The sequence below is a fragment of the Parasteatoda tepidariorum genome, chromosome X2 (assembly GCF_043381705.1).
Source record: "Parasteatoda tepidariorum isolate YZ-2023 chromosome X2, CAS_Ptep_4.0, whole genome shotgun sequence".
NCBI lineage: Eukaryota > Metazoa > Arthropoda > Arachnida > Araneae > Theridiidae > Parasteatoda > Parasteatoda tepidariorum.
In genome coordinates this window covers 24,477,743-24,499,236 of record NC_092215.1, presented here as the reverse complement: position 1 = coordinate 24,499,236, position 21,494 = coordinate 24,477,743, and the positions used below count along the sequence as shown (strand labels likewise).

The following is a 21,494-nucleotide window of genomic DNA, read 5'->3' as shown; positions in this document are numbered from 1 at the left end:
CAGCAGCTAATGATGCTTGACTTCGGTGTTCTACTAGCAACTGTGTCTTTATTATCAGTCATTGAGGACGTTTTTAGCTAGCAGCCTCTATGCTATATATGAAAATGGCGCAAATTGATAAAAGAAGAAAAATTCTACCTAAAAAAGTTCTTAATTATAGTTATGCTCTCATTAATGACTTTTTGCATCTCGTTTTTCTAGCTGGAAGAGCTAAAAAGAGCACTCACTTAGTCGAAAAAAGGAATTTCAATTCCAATCATATTTTCCAAACTCTCTCAATATTCGTGATTATTTTTATACTACTAATCCCGCACGTAAGAAAACAAATAAAAATACACCACTTAATAATAATAGGTCACCATATCATATATCTATCAAGCATTTTGAAGGTCATGTTCTTGCGAGTTATAGATAACATTTGGAATGATCCAATAATAATCTATCCTCGGAGCAGGTATTATGGAGCGCTATTTAAGTTTCAGATCAGTGTTTAATTTTTTTTTTTTTTTGATATTTTATTTAAATTATGACTTAAGTTTTCATTATAATTCCCAATTTCGATAAAATTATAAATTGTTTAAGAACAGCATTAAAACAAAGAAAATAAAGCTATTTTCTGACCGAAAAATGTTTTTTTTAACAAAACTTAAAACATTTTGCAATTTAAAATATTAGGCTAATTAGTTATTCTTCGCGAAAGAAGTTTTAAATAAAACATTGTTAGCTAAAGAGTGAAGTGACTGATTCTTAATTTCTTCTGTATATTTTCAACTACTTAGTATTTTTTATTTAATAATTTATTAAAATCATGACATAAACTCCAACTGAAATTCGTAAATACCTATAAAATTTTAGTTATTTAGGAGCATAAAAATAAGTTTTCGTCTTCCTTTTTTTTAAAAAGTTTTTTGAACAAAATTTAATCATTTTGCACCATATAATCTTACCAAACGTTAATTTTTTGAATGAGTATAAAATATTAGGCTCATTTTTACTATTCTTTGCGAAGGAAGTTTCAAACAATACATTGTTTGCAAAGGATTGAACAGAAAATTTCTTTAATAGATTTTTAGCTACTTATGACTTTCTTTCTTAAACATCTGCTTTTTATAATTAAATTGACATTTTTCATAACTTTTTATCATAACTAACTGAAAAGACAAAATATACTCTTCGCTAAAAAAATGCAATTAAGGAGACTTTTATAAAACAGACCATAAATTAAGACCTTAACAATGGTTTTTATGAGCTTAAGGCAAAATGGTTAAAGAACAAAAGAAAAATTCTTTATCATATAAAACGTGGTTCTTACAGTGAGGCAAAAAATGGAAAGAAAATTATTTGATTTTTTTTTTTACCTTTAGTCTTACTTTAGTTTAATATGCGTTATAATATTACTAAAATATATAACAGTGAACAAAAAAGAAAAATAAGCTATGAAAAAAATGTATTGTTAAAAATATCAATTTCCAATTGAATAAAATCATTTTGATCACTAAAAGCTCTAATATGCAGGGATTTATAAAAATAGTACAAATGAATATTGGACTAAGTCATGCATTCTTAAATTTCCAGATAGCAGGAAAAAAATATCAGACACAATAAAACGAGGTTACTTAGACCACTTTTTAATTTATATACAAGATCATTTTGTTTAAAATCGTAATTAATTGTTGTTTAACTTAGGTGTACTGTACGGGAAATAAAAAACCAACCACCCTGAATAACTTTTGATATAATAATGGGATGTTCGCTTTCTGGGACTCACTCTTAAAGGTAAGAAGGCTTGTTCTCGAATATACAAATTAATTAGTGCAAGCGATATTTTAAGTTTCAAATTCAGACACAAAAACGCACATTCTCTGAACAAACATACCTATTTTTTTTTTGACGGATTCGATTTCTGACCCCCAAAATATAGGGGGTAGCCGTAATCAGGGAAATGTGGTCCCCGTAGTTTGATCAGGAGAGCGGTCCAAAGTTTGAACCCCTTAATGTTAATTTTACATTGTTCTGTATTTAGCCATATCTCCAGAATTTCTTAAAACGAATTGAAATTTTTTTACACAATTATTAAATTCGTTTATCCAAAGATAACATAAAAAATATACATTTTAGTAAATATTTATTATTTTATTTATTAATGGCTGAAATTGCTTTTAATTGTAAGGTATACAATTTTTTTACATCATTTTAAAGGAAGTAATTTATTTTACAGTAAAAAGTGCAACATTTGAGCGAAATCAGTCGAATAGTTCCTGAAAAATCAAATTTTAAGAATACGGCATCTTTAAAATTCAACTATTTGACAAATGGCGCTCAAATTCCGTATTTTCCCACTTAAAATTTCATTCTTGAAAACATTGGAACAAAAACTTACGATTCAAAACTTTACCGACCGTTATTAAATAAAATAATAAAAATAATATAGATTTACTGAAAGTTATACTTTTCATGGAATTATCTTAGGATAAACGAATTTTATAATTGTGTGCAAAAATTTCTCAATTTGATTAAACATTTTTCGAAATAAGGCGAAATACGCAGCAAAATAAAATTAACATTAAGGGATTCAAACTTAGGACCGCACTCCTGACCAAACTATGGGCACCATATTTCCCACCTAACTCGTATATTTCGAGGGTCAGAAATCTTAATCTGTCGAAAAAAAAGTATGTTTATTCAAAGAAAGTACGTTTTTGTGTCTGATTTCGTAACTTAATTATCGTCTGCACTTATTAATTAGCATATTTAAGATCACCCCCTCGAACCATTAACATTGAGTTCTAGAACATGAATATCCGATCATTAGATCAAAAGTTATTCAGGTTGGTCGTTTTATTTTACGCACTTCACAATTAGATGTCTCAAATTTTTCTAAAACCCGCATGCTAAAGAAAGTTTGGTTGCCTTTGTTACCCAGTACAAGAAAAAATAGTGACTTAGCAAATAAAGAAAAAATTAATAAGGAAATATAATCAATGAAATAAAACACAAAAGCACCGTTTGAGGTAATTGTCAAAGAAAGGAGTAAAACTTAAAATTTAGAACTTGAAGACAAAAGTTATAAAATTTAAACATTTATAATGAACTTCTCTTAAATGTTGAATTTATGAACACGCCCCTCTAGAATACACGCGGTATTAATATATGTGATCCAAAGCTTTATAAAAACAAGAAAGTGATGGTATAAAAATTAACAAATTCAAAACTATGTCGCTAAAATTAAACTCTGAAAATAACACAACAAAAGTGATGAGTTACCCTGGTGACTTCAGCGCAATAGTAACTGCAAAATAATTTTCTAAAAATTTACATCTTCGAAATTCTTTTAATTTTCCATCATAAACTCCAATATCTAGGAGAAAATTTCGTTTAAGTGCTTTAAGTACAACAGTGTGATATACTTAGAGCACTTGAACGAATTATCTGTGATTGTTAAAAATCAATCTTATTCTTTCATTAAGAAAAATGCTGTCTCTCCGTTTTCTCTGGCTAATAGATATGCTTCATTATTCATTACCTTCGCCCCCCCTGCCATAATTTGTCAGATTTTATTCAGCATTTTTATTTTTTCTCAATGACATATTATTTCAACCCCTAATGTGTTTACATGATTGTTTCCATTTATGATAAGTATTTTAAAAATACATATAAAGGATAGTCTTAAAGGAACACCCTGTATAAATTTGTGCATTTGCATCGAAATTATAAAACTCAGTCTGATATTTAGACTGCGTTGTTCCAGTTTTTACTTGCATGGACATGAAACCTGACATTTGACAGGTTTTGTTCAAAATTACCCTTTTACGGTATGGGCTTCACTTTGCAGTATAATTAAAATATTTAGCTCTATAACACGGAATATGGCGGTGACGAACAAGAATAGGCATGACAAAGAGTTCATTACAGATTTTGCTTACCCAAAATAAGTCCAAATAAAATCTTCTTAAACAAATTATGTTGCTGTTCTCAGAGCTTTGATAACAAATATCTATGTATAAATATCAAAAACCAATAGTTTATTTAGCTCTTGAACATAGAAAATGCAAGATTTTCTGAATAAAGTTATCCATGCGTATGCAATCAATTATGTATAGTACCTCAAAAACAATCGATTTGTGAAATATATGGCTATCGGCACTTTTGTTTAAAATGATAAGAACAATATAACTCAATTTTAGATATTCCATCGGCACCTAATTTTCGATGAAATCTTTACAGACTTTCTTCATTTAAGAATCCACGTATAAAAAAAAAATAATTAAAAAAAATACAAGCTTCACTCTGTTTTATCAAGGTAAAATTTCAATCATTGTATAAAAATGATTTAGAGTTTAGTAATTTCATGAAAGGAAGTGAAATACGATTCCAAGGACATTTATTACAGAATCAAAATTATTCAAACGAATATTGGTTAATATCTTTGTCGCGTCTGGAATAAGTTTAAGCATTAACTTGTTTTTCTCAAAGCAATATTTTTAACGGCTTTTGGAGATATCTTCGTCCATTCGAATAGAAATTTTTCAGGATATGCTTAAAACCAGTGTCAATTGTTTTAATCCGTTTTCGATTAACACTGATTATTTTGCTGGGCAATAAAAAAAAATCAAAGTAAGCTACAAAAAATTCAAAATTTAGATTTTTGTGAATGCAGCTTTTTTATATGATAAGCTTATATATTAAAAAAAGTTTCTTTTCATGTAAAATGTCAACACTTATTTATTAATACAAATTAAATGAGCGTTTTGAACCATATATTGTTTACACAGTGAATTATAAAATAATTATATCCACAATTTTTTACTTCTTTCCAATTGTAGACACCTTTATTTGAAAATTCCAAGGAAGCATCAAATAAGTTTAACGTTACATGAATAGAAGTACATGCTATTTAGAAAAATCATTACTACTTTTTCCCTTTTAAAGGAGTATAAGTTAAAAAAATTCCGAAATTTTAAGTGTTACACCTTCACGTATGTGTACAAAAAAAACACAGATATTCAGTGAAGTGGCAAAAAGGTACTATGTATAAACTTTAAAGCAAACTTAGAACTTACACTTACTCAGCTCTTCAGTTATAATGACCAGTAGGACATTGGCAGAATTTTCAAAGAGTGTTGAACCATATTGTTAAAATTTGTTTCAATCTAATATGGTACTAAATAGAACCTAACTACCGTACATTTACTATTAGTTTATATTTTATTTGTTCACTAGTGATTAAGTTTTTTGAAAAAAATAATTGTGTTTAATAATAATTCATTAGATGATTCAACAAAAAGATTAACCATTCTTCAATGACTTTTACCTTTTGATTAGTTTTTTTGGCATAGAGGAAGGCTAATCTCCAGGTAATCATAGGCCCAGTTGCAGAACCTCTGTATTAGTCTGCAATACCATGAAATTCTAAAATATTTTAAATTTTGATCCAAATAATAAAAAAATTCTAAAATTTAACTGCAGAGCGAGTGATCAGTCGAACCTGTTTATCTCGAATCTCACGGGAAAGGCGAAAAATTCGAGATAAAGAGATTTAGAGTTATACAGGTACTATAAAAAATTTAATTAGGAAATTCTATTAAAAGTGCTTTGTTTTTAGTAGAAAAATATAGACATTTCTTTAAAGTAATTATACCACATACGCCAATTTACATAACAGTTTTTTAACTTACATTTAACACTGAAAATAATTTTCCTATATTTTTGACTAATAACCTTATTTGTTTCTGTTATTCTTTTGAGGTTAGAAAGATTGCAAATTCCTCATAGATCGTTTTCTATAGTTCACTTTAAAACCCTTAATTATCCTTTGATCCATTGGTTGCAATTTGCAATTTTGAGATCAAAATGAATTTCTATTCTTAGTTTTCTTATCTATGTTGAAAAGCTAACCCCTAATGGTCACTACTCATTAACCCCTCACTTACTGCCAGAATCATTGTATTCCTTTCTAGTTAAGGAAGTGCAGGGATAGTGATTGAAATTCAAAGAAACACCCCCAACCTGTTCATCCCTACTTCCTGCGGATTCACGAAATTCATCTCCATATTAAGGCTCTACTGATAAGGAAAGTTTTGACATTTGTGCTCTATTATTAGAAATTCGACAAACGGAGGTTTCGAAAAAAAATTTCGACATGAACATGGAAAATACATTAATTTTAGACAGTAAATGTAGGGAATTTTAAAAATTTCGAGATATAGAGGTTTACGATATAAAGAGGTTCGAGATAAACAGGTTCAACAGCATAAAATATGCTGCCCTTGATAGGTTTGCAAAGTCTAAAAGAAAAAATGTATGATACTGCAAACATGATAAAATGCTTTGTTTTATTAAAGGAAAGTTCTTAAAATAATTAACTAAAACTCAATTAGAAGATTAAAAAAAATTAAACACATGAAATGCAAGCTGTTAAAACAGATTTTTTTGCTTTTAAATTTCACTTAAATTTGTCTTTTTTTTCTTAAAGTTTATTTTTGCCAGCAAGGAAGAGAGAAATCTGTGGCACCTGCTGCCATACCACGCTAGTTCTGCTACTAGGATCTTAAGTAGTCTAATGCATCCCTACAACTAACCAAACACAAACTGAGACAAAAACATATTAGAATTGGCATGCAGTTTTTCTTTGGTGAACTCTCAGAATTAGGCAGTATTTTTCATTTGCATATTATGGGTCCAAAAGCTTAGTCTGAAAAAAAAAATGGATTTTTTATATTTTCAAAGCTGCATGAAAAAATATTGTTTTTTATCTGATAGAAAGTTTTTAAAAGGAGTAATACACACCATTATTTTTTACTTCACTTTATCCAAGTTTTTCTTTTTACCAAAAATGAAATTGAATAGTTCCCTTTTTTTGGGGGGGAAATTGTGTTATATTTTTAGCTAAATTTTATATTAAACAAATAAATTTAATTTTTAAGAATAACAAACACAAAATCCATCTGATCAAGCAGTAGTACAGTTTAAAATAAAATAGAGTTTTAAAAATGTTCGTAAGTATCAGAAAATTATTAGCTACTTTTATTTGTTAACTTAGCATTTAAGAAATATTCTAACAAACAAATTACGCTGATTTTTTAAATAGAATTTCCAACTCTGTCCACTTAGACTAAAAAAAAAAAGTTTAAAAACTTAAAACTGTTTTGATACACATAATAATACGATTGCTATATCAACAATCGTGCTGAGAAAGTGAAGGGCTGAGCTTTCGCCTGCTATTTCTCGCTCCTGTGATATTGACGGACTGCAGTGTTCAGTAGTAATGCGCCAATAAGAATAAAACTAATTCATTTCTTTTGCCCAGAAATCATTTTATTTCTCATTTTACACACCTGATGGCAGCACCAGAATATTTTTAAGGTAATTGTAGATAGTTTATTTTAAACTAGTTGCAGCACTAAGCAAATAATATGTAATACAAATATAAAAGCCAAAAAAATAGGCACTTTTATGACCGTTTTCTGGAAAATTAACTGATCGTTAAGGGGATAGACATTGTAAACTTGATCATGCCAAGCAATGTAATCTCAAATATGTGATTAACTGTGATAAATTTAAAGGTAAATAACAATTTAAAATACATATATAACAATGAAATTTATGTTTCAAAATATTTATAATTAATACTTTATTGGAGGTCCTAGTGCAATTTTTCTGTAAAATGGAACTGGTGTCTAAAATTCATACTAAGCACAGGGCACATTGTTTTTTTTACTTTTCCCATTTAAATATGTATCAAAATAATAAAAAAAAGAAAAATATAAGAATATATTAGTATTTTGCATACATAACCATACATAGAGAAATTTTCTTAACCATTACCATTACTCAAATGATCACTTAAATTCGTTAAATATTGGTTTTGTACTGTTGTTTATTTATTACAGCATATACTGAACAAAATAAGAAAAAGTCAAAAAAACTTTTAAGCGTAAAATATAGATTTTATTAAAATGAAATATAATGAGTTTTAATACTTTCAATCCGCAAAATTTTGGCACAAACAGTTATCTTCAAAAGACAAATACTAACAGGAATGATGCAGTTCAATGAAGAAATGACACTGTCAAAGAAAGAACAAAATATATTTTATGGCATCAAAATATTAAATTTGTAACAATCAAGAATCACAAAACACTATATGTTATATACCAAAGATGTCATTATGTAATGGTATGCAATACATGATGATATATGTTACATGGATAAAAAAATTATTTATCAGAATCCAGCAATGTGGAGAAGATGTTCAATGGTATGAAGATTAGTAGCAAAATATATATAAAAAATTGCAATAATCTGTGCATCAAATGTATTTACCAATCCGCTAATATAACTTCTAGTTTGTTTATTTTTCAATGGGTTAACTTTCCATCTACCTTTGACCCGCTCAGTTACAATCATTTTATTTATTTTGATAAATACTTTGTAGTTTCATTTAACATTTTTAATTAAAATCATTTGATATGTTCTTTGGCATTGAAAAAAAATCTCTGATCATTCAAGTCATTAACAATTTTTTCACAATAAACTGTAAGCATTTTTAAGATTCTGAAAGTTATTCTCATAGCCCAAGAAAAAATTACGAGAAAAATCAGAGCATTTTTTTAAATGCATGCATATACTCGACTACATTTAAGAAACGTAAAAAAACTAAGAAAAAGTATAATTTGTTCGATTTAGGTATAATAAAGGCAAATTTTATCACAAAAGAATAGCATAATATAATACTATAAATTTCGGAGTTACTTTGTTTAAACAGAAAATCCCAACAGTCTCCAGTATAATTTTATGGAGCATTGAGCAATTGTTTGAGATCAATATATATATATATATATATATATTACTGCAGCAGTAAAGAAAATAAGAGATATCAATCAGTTAATATTCGCTCATATATACATAATTAAAATTCAAAACTTCCTTAATCAACTAATTTAAAAGTTAAGCTTCAAAAATTTTGAGATGAAAATAAAATGAATACATTAAAAGAAACTTTCCACTTTTTAAATGACAAACTTTCCCCGATTTAGGGAAAATTTCTTGGAATGGTAGCTAAATTTAGATTTCAATGTACTCCTTGATTTGTAAATATGAGTTATAGTTTTCCCCATCACCACAGGGTAATGATTCAAAAGTTTTTATGAAACGCCATGAAAGTTTATATGAATTGCTCCAGCTCCATTATGGTGAGACTCTTAAAATGATGGCAAAATTACCACAAATTCTGAAAACTTTAGTTTCAAGCTGTTTACTGCATAAAAAGTGTTGCTGCATAATAAGTGGCAACTCTGCATATGCAGTATAATTAGGGAAAAATTCAAATTTATATTTTGAATCATCAAAATTAAAATATTTCTTTAATAACCAATACCTCAAGAATCAGAAAAAGTTGATCACCCAAATATTTATAGGCAAAAATAAGAAAGTTTGAGGAATTTTAATAAATAGCAGATTTAAAATGTCGCCAAAAAGGTAGCAAATTAATGCTAGTGGTTTTCCCTGTATTTAAAATAATTTAAGCATTTAACAGCCTACCACCAGAGTGCACATTAGCAAATTAGATAATTTATAATTCCTTTAAAGTGAAATGATATTTCTACTTCATTTACACTTGGGTTTGTCCCATGACAAAGTAATTTCATATATTTAAATTGCAGTGCTGAAGGCATCATAACCTGCGATCTGACGAAAAAATAAATGAATAAATAAAAATTATTATATTATGCTAGAATTGAAGAGTTAATATATGCCAATTTACATTAAACATGAAAGAATTTTAAAAGCCTATTTGTGATCAAAGTGAGAACAATTTTGGTAGAAAAATTTATTATGAAACAATTTCAAAATATCATTGCTAATTTTTTATAGCTCTTTAAAATAGCAGCAGTCAAATGCTAAAAAAGTTTGATTTTTGCGTCTTAGCTCAATTTTTATAAGATTTAATTTCAAAGAAACCAAATTAACCCCTTCCTTCTAGCTCCCGTGAAAATGACGGGGTGAGGTTTCGCCCTCTATTTCTCACTCTCTTGATATTTCCGGGCTGGAGAGTTCAGTAGTACTGCGCCAATAAGAATAAAACTAATTCATTTCCTTCGCCTGGACAACATTTTCTTTCTCATTTTACACAACAGATGGCAGTACCAGGCTATTTTTAAGGTAATTGTAGATAGTTAGTTTATTTTAAACTAGATGTAGAAAAGAAACTCGGTACTACTGTCCAGATTATGACGTTGGCCTCTGCATCTCATACTTTTAAATTTATTACACAAGAAAAAATTACTAATGTTTATTTATATTATAAATTATTAATGTTTATTTATATTATACATAAGTTTAATAAAATTAGTTTATAATGTTTAAAACAAAAAATTTTTAAATTTTCCTTGCTTGCTGGAAAACCAACATTAAGTCATAGTTGTTAGCTTTTCCTAAAAATTTAATTATTTAAAATTTCAAGCTAAAAACAAATCAAAAATTAAAAATGAATATATATATTGCTCATACAGATATTTTTATATAATTTTCAGGGATAAAAAAATTGGCACTTTTATGACCGTCTTCTTGAAAATTAACCGATCGTTAAGGGGTTAATTAGAAAGAAAGAAAAAATTAATTAAAAATATTTACCATAAACTTATTTTGGATATGCTGGAATGTAATCGGCAGAACTCTTTGCAGTTTCTACAACTTGAGTGAGATAATAATTGATATGTCCTCCATACATTCGGAAAAATGGTTCAATAAATATTTTAAAGATGTAATAAGCTCCGTTTTTTCCAATGGGTGCAGCGCACCATAAAAGAAAAAAAAGCTAAAAAATAATATACCAATAAATATTAAACACAAACTACCAAATAAATAAAACTACGAATGACAAATATAAACTAGAGAAGTATATAAAGTTTCAAACCATAATAAAAAAAAAATCAATTAAAGAAACACAAGATAATATTTTTATAATAAAAGGTACTAAGAATATGATGTTTCTCAAATTAGTGTGTTAAGGATATAAATCAAATATTGTCAGCAATTTAAATTGCAGAGTAATTCAAAATAAATTACAAACGGCAATAATTATTTAATGAAAAAGAATCTATTGATAAAATTTATACAGAATGTAAAAGGAATTTCAAAATTTTATATACACGCGTTACAGATTTTCTATAGGACTTTCCTTGGTCACCCAGACAACGGCTAGGCGGTAGTCCATTTTACGCCATACATTTTGTAGCATTCGTGCAGTCACCAACGCAAGCCCATTACAAATGTATTTTTTTAGTTCTTTAATTGTTTTGATTGTAACGATTTGGTTGAAAAAGATAGTGACACTGGCGAAATCTTTTCTCCACTGTGATAACATGACAATTGTTAAATTCTAACATGCAGAATGCTTTCCGCACGGGACTCGCCATTTTCACTAATGAACTCGCACCTGTGTCTTACATAAAGAAAAGTTTGAAATTACATCAAATCTATGTTAATCTTATCGATAAATTATTATTCATTAAATAGTTATAGCTGTTTGTAATTGCTATATTCATTTTGAATTACCCTGTATAGTTACATATATTTTTCTAAAAATCTCATTGATTTAAATCATTAAAGTTAAAAAATAATTGTTAAAATAATGTTTCACACTTTTAAAGAGATATTATGAAAAAGTTTAGCCATTTGAGACCATTTGCATGCTGGTGACAATGTATAAAAGCTAAAGCCAACATCCATTGATCTGAAGCTGTTGCCATTATCTTCGAACATTAGCAATGTAGAGAACATTAGCATTGTGATTCAAGCAACGTGATTTTTCTATTCTCATTTGAGAATAATGAAAAATAAGGAATAATGAAGTAAAAATTTTGGTTTTCTTTTCTGCATAAATTTCTGTTCTAATTTTTTTATGCAATTATTACTATTGATTTCCACATAGTTTTTTAAATTCGATATTTTAAATACAATATTACGTATTACAACAATTGAATCTCGAAATAAAAATACGCATTTAATAACCCTTTTTTAGTTTCCGATTTGAGTGATTTCGTCGTTGATCTTTTTTTTTCAGTAGTTACTGCTACGGATTTCAAGGTTTTTTTAATATGATGATTTACAAAATGCGAAAAAGGAAATAATGAGTGTGTTTTTCCCGTACAAAATGCAAGAATACCGTCCATAATATTAGAATAAAAATATATTACATAATTAAAAAATTATTTTATTCAATCAAAAAAGCTTTTTTTTTTTTGAAGTTGACGCTTTTGTTACTTTAATTTAGTAACATGCATATTTGTTATTTTTAAAAGTATCTTGCAGAAAGATATTAGTATAAGAGAGGTATGTTGTAGAAAACCCGAAAAAATTCTGTCACAGGGTATATATATATATATGTTGATTATTAACAGGTAAGAAAAACTCAAAGGCAGTAAGAAGTTGCACAAATTTAAGTACAGTAGAGAACCAATTAACCAGGATGCTCGTGACCATTGCTATTCCAGATGTCTGAATTTCCCGGTTTATAATTTCTTATATGTTTTTAACTATCTATTTCAATTTTGTAGTTAGTCATTAAAGATGCAAAAGAAAAACACCTAAACCTTAAGACATCCCTAGTAAATTTCATTAGATAGATGAAGATTATATTATAATTTTAGCAATAAGGTCAGTACATTAGTTAGAAACAAATGAAATGCTTGAAGAAAAAAACAAATGCATTAGTTGAAATGCTCAAAAAAGTCAAATTAAAAAAAATTCTAGAATTCTGGAATTATTATTTGGGTCAGTATTTTTTATTGAGGTTAAGACGTTAATTTTTAGAGTAGAAATTCCCAACATTCTTCAAATGATAGTCTATAAATATTAAATTAGCTACAAGAATTTATATCCTATAAGTGACACTCAAATTAAATACATTACTGAAAGCTCTAAGGGCTAGCAAGCTTTCAACAATTTTTGGAAAAATATTACCTAGTGGTAGCTAAGTTTATGTTTTGATGCATTATTTATTGCTTTTTTTTAAAATTTGGTTTAAAATTTTTTTTCTTACACTACTATATGTAAATTATTCAAAAGTTCATATGAAACGCCACTTTGTTGCAACTCTCCCGAGGTAAGGTTTTTAATATGTTGGCACAATTACCACAAATTTCAACAGCATAAGTTTTAACAGTCTAACCACACTATGAAATATATCACTAAAAGCATAGTAGTTAGCAACCCTGAACCCATAACATCCATCATTCAACATAATAAAGGTATTTTAAAATTTCCTTTAAAACCAATACTTGTGTATGTTTGCTATTTGAACAAAATAAATCTGCACCGAGACAAAGTATTTAAAAGAAACCTGCTAAACGCTTTTTGCTGAAGCTACAGAACTATGGGCCTGAACATCGAAAAAAATTTATTACAAGAACTAAAAACAAGTATAATTAAAAAGAAGTTCTAAATAATCATTCTATTACCTTGAGGTAGGAGTATAATGGAAGCCAGAATAAAATCATATCCAGTCCCACTTCTAAGAGAGTATAAATTGCAAAAACGATCCAATAAATTAGCCATATGGAATCATCTTTTTTATCTGGAGTATTCAAAGCATTCANAAGAATACCGTCTATAATATTAGAATAAAAATATATTACATAATTAAAAAATTATTTTATTCAATCAAAAAAGCTTTTTTTTTTTTGAAGTTGACGCTTTTGTTACTTTAATTTAGTAACATGCATATTTGTTATTTTTAAAAGTATCTTGCAGAAAGATATTAGTATAAGAGAGGTATGTTGTAGAAAACCCGAAAAAATTCTGTCACAGGGTATATATATATATATGTTGATTATTAACAGGTAAGAAAAACTCAAAGGCAGTAAGAAGTTGCACAAATTTAAGTACAGTAGAGAACCAATTAACCAGGATGCTCGTGACCATTGCTATTCCAGATGTCTGAATTTCCCGGTTTATAATTTCTTATATGTTTTTAACTATCTATTTCAATTTTGTAGTTAGTCATTAAAGATGCAAAAGAAAAACACCTAAACCTTAAGACATCCCTAGTAAATTTCATTAGATAGATGAAGATTATATTATAATTTTAGCAATAAGGTCAGTATATTAGTTAGAAACAGTTACTGAAATGCTCAAAAAAGTCAAATTAAAAAAAATTCTGGAATTATTATTTGGGTCAGTATTTTTTATTGAGGTTAAGACGTTAATTTTTAGAGTAGAAATTTCCAACATTCTTCAAATGATAGTCTATAAATATGAAATTAGCTATAAGAATTTATATCCTATAAGTGACACTCAAATTAAATACATTACTGAAAACTCAAAGGGCTAGCAAGCTTTCAACAATTTTTGGAAAAACATTTCCTAGTGGTAGCTAAGTTTATGTTTTGATGCATTATTTATTGCTTTTTTTTTTAAATTTGGTTTAAAATTTTTTTTCTTACACTACTATATGTAAATTATTCAAAAGTTTATATGAAATGCCACTTTGTTGCAACTCTCCCGAGGAAAGGTTTTTAATATGTTGGCACAATTACCACGAATTTCAACAGCATAAGTTTTAACAGTCTAACCACACTATGAAATATATCACTAAAAGCATAGTAGTTAGCAACCCTGAACCCATAACATCCATCATTCAACATAATGAAGGTATTTTAAAATTTCCTTTAAAATCAATACTTGTGTATGTTTGCTATTTGAACAAAATAAATCTGTACCGAGACAAAGTATTTAAAAGAAACCTGCTAAACATTTTTTGCCGAAGCTACAGAACTATGGGCCTGAACATCGAAAAAAATTTATTACAAGAACTAAAAGCAAGTATAATTAAAAAGAAGTTCTAAAAAATCATTCTATTACCTTGAGGTAGGAGTATAATGGAAGCCAGAATAAAATCATATCCAGTCCCACTTCTAAGAGAGTATAAATTGCAAAAACGATCCAATAAATTAGCCATATGGAATCATCTTTTTTATCTGGAGTATTCAAAGCATTCAAACTAAAACATAAAAATGCAGCATGTAAGGAAGAAAAAAAAAGCAAAGATATGCAGATCATAAGTTTTTTGAAAGAATAGTAGCAATACAATATTATGCAATAGTATTATGCAATATACTTATTAAATTTGATAAAACATTTAAGGCATTTTTTAAGCACATAAATAAGACATCGTTTGTATTGAGCTCAAATTTATTTAAAAGTTCACAAACTTTTCCTTTTAAACATAAAATCAATGGATTAGGTTTTATTGATAGTTTTTTTTTTTTTAATATAGTTTTCAAATTAATATTTTAGTTTCTAAAAAGAGCTCAAAACAATTATTATATCATAATCACAGTTGTTACATTAAACTAATCATAACCAAATTCTAGTTTTATTACAATCAGAATTGTAAATAATAATGTTGACAACAATAATAATAAAAGTAAAAAATTTGGTTTACTGATGCTTGAAAAGTGTAAAAACTTTGTTAGAAAACACACATAAACAGTGATAAGAGACTAGTAAAAAAAAAATGAAACTGGAAAATAAAATATATTAAGGCATTGGGGCATAAATTATTCAGGGAATAACTATTCACTAATTATTAGCTATTAAAAAATTCTACAAGTCCTTTTTATAGCTGTAATTTTGAAACTTCTTTTCTTATTCCGACTAAGGTATAACAACTGATCTTTATCACCATCTAGAGATACGTGGTTGAAAATACTATCAATAAAAGTGCCAAAATGATTGCTAAAACTTGACTAAAAACTGAGAAATAACAAGTGAGAAACTAAAAATACATGAAAAAGCACAGAAGGGAACATTTTATTCTGATCTTCTAACAAAGTAGACAGTTTACGTTGTGCATTCCAATTAAAAAATATCGCAGAAACTTTGGAATGGAAAATAGGGCTAAACAAAGTAATATGTTTTCTGAATATGTAATAAATATTAAAATAAAAATGTAGTAATTGTAAAAATCAAGAAAAATTATAATAGTTTCTAGATTTATTCAAAAATAAAACAAACATATTAAAGTTCTTACCAACAGAATTCCTGAAATGCATAATGAATAAAAATTACCATAAATTAAGACATCGCAATGTATATAAACATTATGATTTCTACCAATAAAAAAATAATTTTAAATCTGGATTTGAGTCCATTGTGACTAACTTGTAAATCTGGCTCTAGATTATAATCATTAAATAACTCGGCATTTGTAATTATATTAATAATAACATGTCTAGATTGATTTGAAAGTTGACTGCCCTATAATTATGTTACAGTGTAGATTATATTAATGCTAAAGAATTATGTTTAAACAACTGAAATTTGAAAATAAGTTTTCCTCTCAAACGAATTTTTTATTTATTTATTAATAAGTAAATAAAAAAATGTATTTCATAATATATAGGATTTTTTTTTATGACTCAGATTTAATCTTATAAAAAAATTCAAACTATCATCAAATGTTGAAAAAATATAAATGTACATTTCTCCATTATATTAATAGATTTTAATAAAAAAAACATTTTTAAAAAAACAAGAAGCATTTCAATTGAAATTTGTAAAATGGCAAATGTAAAATGTTGAAGGGAATGCATTTATACATTCAAATGTAATAAAATGTATTTACTATACATACTACATTCAAATGTAGTATGTATAGTAAATCTGATGTAAAATAAAAATTCCATGATTAATTCATGTCCTATCTACAAAATTTATGAATTATTTTGATTGCTTTAATTATTATCATTGCAAATTCACATATCAATTTACTTTCTTAAATTAACATTGCATATACTTATAAATAACAATTTTAAGAAAACAAGATTTGATATGATAGTCATAAAAAAATTGTTTAATTTAGCTTTAAAACTAAAATAATAAAAGATTTCTCTAAAAATATACAATATTTTCTTCAAGATATCATTTTTAAAATGGCTTTATAGTAAAGAATAGACTAATTTTCCATAATTTCATGTTTTTAATGCAGAAAAACTTTGAAACATTTTTTTATTTTAAAATGGTAGTTACATAAATAACCATACAAAGCTGCAGCTAGACATTTTTTAAACTATATAAAACTGGACCATAAATATTTTTATATTATTCATATAATAAAAAAAACATAAAATTTGAGTATATTCATTTAAAACTTGAGGAGGAAAACAACAAAAGAACTTTACAGGTTCAATAAAACTATAAAATTAGCTTACATAAACAAAGCATGTGACTATTTATGATAAATAATTTCTTAGCTATTTTAATAAGATAAAAATGCAAAGAAAAAATATTATAATTGCAGAATATATTAAAAAATGTTTAAACAAATTGTTTATTTTAAGCAGCTAATAAGCTTTTAATTAATGCAAATTCCTTAATTAACGCAAAAGTAAATTTTCAAAAACCTCTTACACACAATATGGTTTATATTTAGGAAGTACCTATAGAACAATATAAGTCAAAACTATTTAAGAATTTATGTACTACCTTTACAAAAAATACCACTGCAGAAGTATGTGATGATTCTAACGATAATTCCTTAAAAATTTTGAACATTTTTTCCTTGTAGGTACACATAAGCGACAAATTTTGGACACAAAATATTTCCCCACAAGTTTTAAAATTACTTTACATTCATTGAGCCTCATAGATTTAAAATTTTTTTTTACATAAAATGAATTATTATTAATGAACATATTATTTGACAAACTAGACATTTATTTATCAGAATATTAGTTATTGGGCCAAAATGCAAATTCTGTGCATCTCCATATTTTGTACCTTTTTAATAAAAATATATATTGCAACATTTAGATTATAACAAACACACACAATATAAAAATAAAAATGTAGTGAAATGAAACTTACGAGCAGTATGCAGGATAAACAAATCCAATTGAGATATACAAAATGTAGTATAGAAGTGAACTATCTATAATAAAAAATAAATTACATAAATCATTGTTTATACTGAAAAATAAATTATTCAATAAAACTAAGACTTTTTATCCCATACATAAATATTTATTTACATGAGCAATAACTGCTCCTTCAGCCTTTTTGAGCAGGTAAGAGGATTCCCTTTTTAGAACTCAAATATTAAAATTAGAGAAAAACATTTTTTTACATTTTTAGCTATATAAAAGATAGTTTTTAATTCATACTCAAACAATAATTATTTAAAATCAGATTATCAATCTCATCTTAGAGATCAGATCAAGCAATATTACTCATTAAAAATTGTACGATTGGATTTAACTAATATGAATGCAAAACCTACAAGGTTTAGAACAAGCTTTTCAATCAATGTTTGTTTTAAAAAGGCTGGCTGACAGTTTTTGTGCTTAAAAATTACTTTTTAATTACAGAAAAATTTTCAATTCCAAAAGTGTATTAAATTTTTTTTTTAAATTAGCAGGTTTGATACATAACACTCCCAAACACTTTTTTAGATTAGCTGCTTTTAATTTAATTAAACAAGTTAACTTTCTCTAAACAATTTGAAGAACACACCACAATTAGACTTGACTAAAATTTAGTCTTGAGGAAATAGTATTTCAATATTGGTATCTACTTGTGTCAATAACAATCACCAAAAGTCTTTTAGACTTACAAAACTTTTTTAAAATATAGAAATTCACATAAGGATAGCAATGAGTTAAGACTCCTCGAACTGATTTCCTTTTTGGGATATGTTTCCAATTTCTCACAGGGCCAGACAGGTCAGTGTGCTTGATTGCGGAGCCAAGGTTGTGGGTTCAAATCTTGTTCAAGGCATGGATGTTTCTCTGTTGTGGCCCAACCCATGTACAAGTATGTGGCAATGTGGTGTGGATAATGCTGATCACCTTTGTGACTTAGGTTCACAGATACCCACAGGGTAATGCTAAATGAGCAACACTTCTGGCATCTTCTAAGACAAAGAACGAGAAGCTCCGAGCCTGTCATTAGAAAGAAAAAAAGCTTTTTGCAGGCAACTGCCCTGAAATAAACAGAACTTGGTGATCAATTTGACGTAGATACCTATATAGAAATCTTCCCATACTTGAAGGCATTGAGTATGTTGTTACTCATCTTAGAAATGCCAAAAATTATTAAATCTATAATAGTATTAGTCTCTTTCTCTCATTTTTTTTCCAGTTTTAACCTTAGAATAAAAGAGCTACTGTTACCTTATAACCTTGGTATGTAACAACCGAGATATAATTTTATAATTATTTTTTAATGTTTGTGATTTAAAAGACCTTACCTTCAACACATTATATTCATGCAGTTCCACATAAAGTTTATCGGCACTGAAAATTTCATAATTCAATGCAGCAATAACAAAATCTCATTAAAAACCAAGTTATGCTATGATTTAAGTGGCATGTCACCCATATCACTAAATGTTTTCAGTAATGAGAGGTAAAAATATGTGCCCATAAAGTTTTGACGACAATCATCAAATTAAGAAAAAAAAAGTATAAAATGAAGGCTAATTGGAAATCAAAGCCTCATAGCTACACCCAGAGAAGTCACATTTTTTAAAAAAAAAATTTTAATCAAAAATACAGCAACCATGCTATTTCACTAGGCTTTAGGATATACACTACATGATTAGTAAGAATTAGTTGAGAACTCATGATTTACAAGAAGAAAAGAGATAAACAAAAAACTTAATAGTGCTGTTATATCAAAAAATATCATATATATATTTGGTTTTTTTTGTTTTTTTTTTTTTTTTGGTCTTTTTGAAATTTAAAAATACGAAAACAGATAAACAAAAAACTTAATAGATTGCTGTTATATAAAAATATATAATATATATCGGTTTTTTTTCTTTTTTTTTTTCGTCTTTCTGAAATTTAAAAATAAAGGACTTCGAAAGTTTTTTAAATCTAAAATGGATAGCTTACTTAAACAGAAGATTGACAGCTTTTGTCCTAACCAAGCCAATTTTTAATACTTAAATATTGTTGATCCTTTAAAAATGGATACATTCAAAAATCATGTGTTCTAGAGTTATTTGCAAACATATATTAATCATTTTAATTAAATTAAAAAATTAAAATGAATACAATTCTCATTTTTTAATATTAACACATAATAATTTGCTTATTGTTCATTATCTAAAACTTACTTTTCACCGATAAAACTTGTAAATGAGAAATTCCTGTTGAAATTTTTTTCTATTCAATAAGAGTTTCAAAAACAACAGTGCACTTTATGAGGTACAATCAAAAACTTATGTCATTTTTTAACAGAATTTCACAAACTTGTAATACTCCGAGCCTTTGAATTGAGGTTGCTTAAGTTCAAAAAAAAAAAACGAAGAACGAAATTTAAAGTAAAAGAAAACAAATTATAACATTTTAATCAAATTAAAATTTTAAAAAAATCTGGTAATAAATTTTAAAGCAAGCAATATTATAATATTATTTTTGCAATTTCTATTAACACTTCTTATAAATATTATATAAAAATAACGAAAAATTAACATTATAAATAAGTTAAATAAAAAATATTAAACTGAAAACAATGAAAAATACTTGACATAACAAAACAAAACTAACTATATTCTCATAAATTCTTACTTCGAGGCATTTTTATTGCTGTCCGTAAAAATGATTAAAACGGTTGAGTAACTGCTGGGGCGTATCAATCACGGTAAAAAAGTGACAAATCTATTATTAAATTATCTGTATCAATAAGTATATCATAACAATAGCAGATAATTACGCATTTAAACAATCCCCCTCTACTTCCTGTTCATAAGTTTTCAGTTGCCATCAGAGTTCATAACTTTATTGTTTTGAAAATATCAATGTGGAGAGTTACTTCCGCTTCACATATGAAGAGTCAAGTGAAAGGTTCAATTCTCACAGTAACTTTCAAATATAATGTGTTTCGTCTGTGCATTTACCATACACACGCTCAAACGCGATGGGTTTATGAAATGCAAACCTCGAAAATCACATTTATGCAAATAATTATTCAGTAGTTCTGGTCCTTTTTAAGCGTAGTCAGCTTCTTACTAATGGTTTCGAAGGCTTCAACCTTAATAATAATCCAGAGATATTACTGGTGCATGCTGGCGCTATATTTCCTCAAATTATTTTAAAGGGTCGATAGTGGTACTCAGGGCATAGTAAAAATCATTTGACCGACACACCATGTCTCCCAACCACCCAACTACACGTCTACTTTTGCAACTGTAAAGCACAAGAGGGGAAGTCCGAGAGACCATTTACATTGCATCCGATTGTCAAAGATGCGTATGTGAATGTTTTTTTTAATTTTTTTTTTACTACATATTATAAGACTAACTACCACGCATGTTCGAATCAAATTTGCAAGCGATTGAATGCAGTGAGAATGCTCAACAATTCGATCATGCACTCAGCCTTTAACATGGGAAATTGATCCCAGAGCCAAGTCGTGGTAGACAAATACTTTACTCACAGCATTGATTAGGTATAGACAAAAATCATGATATCGACAATAAATAGTGA

General features: G+C 27.3%; 1 protein-coding gene across 1 annotated transcript; it reads right to left on the bottom strand.

The window, feature by feature from the left end:
* Positions 1-7,925: 7,925 nt before the first annotated feature.
* On the bottom strand, positions 7,926-20,775 carry LOC107448875 (receptor expression-enhancing protein 5). Its single transcript, XM_016064225.3, has 5 exons — positions 20,577-20,775; positions 17,869-17,932; positions 14,863-15,001; positions 10,633-10,816; positions 7,926-8,065 (listed from the first exon to the last, which is right to left on the bottom strand). Exons 1-4 carry the CDS (start codon positions 20,584-20,586, stop codon positions 10,640-10,642), a joined length of 390 nt encoding a protein of 129 aa, XP_015919711.1. The 5' UTR covers positions 20,587-20,775; the 3' UTR covers positions 7,926-8,065; positions 10,633-10,639.
* Between the last annotated feature and the right edge of the window lie 719 nt (positions 20,776-21,494).

Excerpts from the sequence above, each read along its gene's own strand:
- LOC107448875 (XM_016064225.3), bottom strand. Across the intron at positions 15,002-17,868 it reads GTTTATCCTGCATACTGCTC|TTTGAATGCTTTGAATACTC; the intron begins GTAAGTTTCATT and ends TTTATGTTTTAG. Across the intron at positions 10,817-14,862 it reads CATTATACTCCTACCTCAAG|CTTTTTTTTCTTTTATGGTG; the intron begins GTAATAGAATGA and ends ATTATTTTTTAG.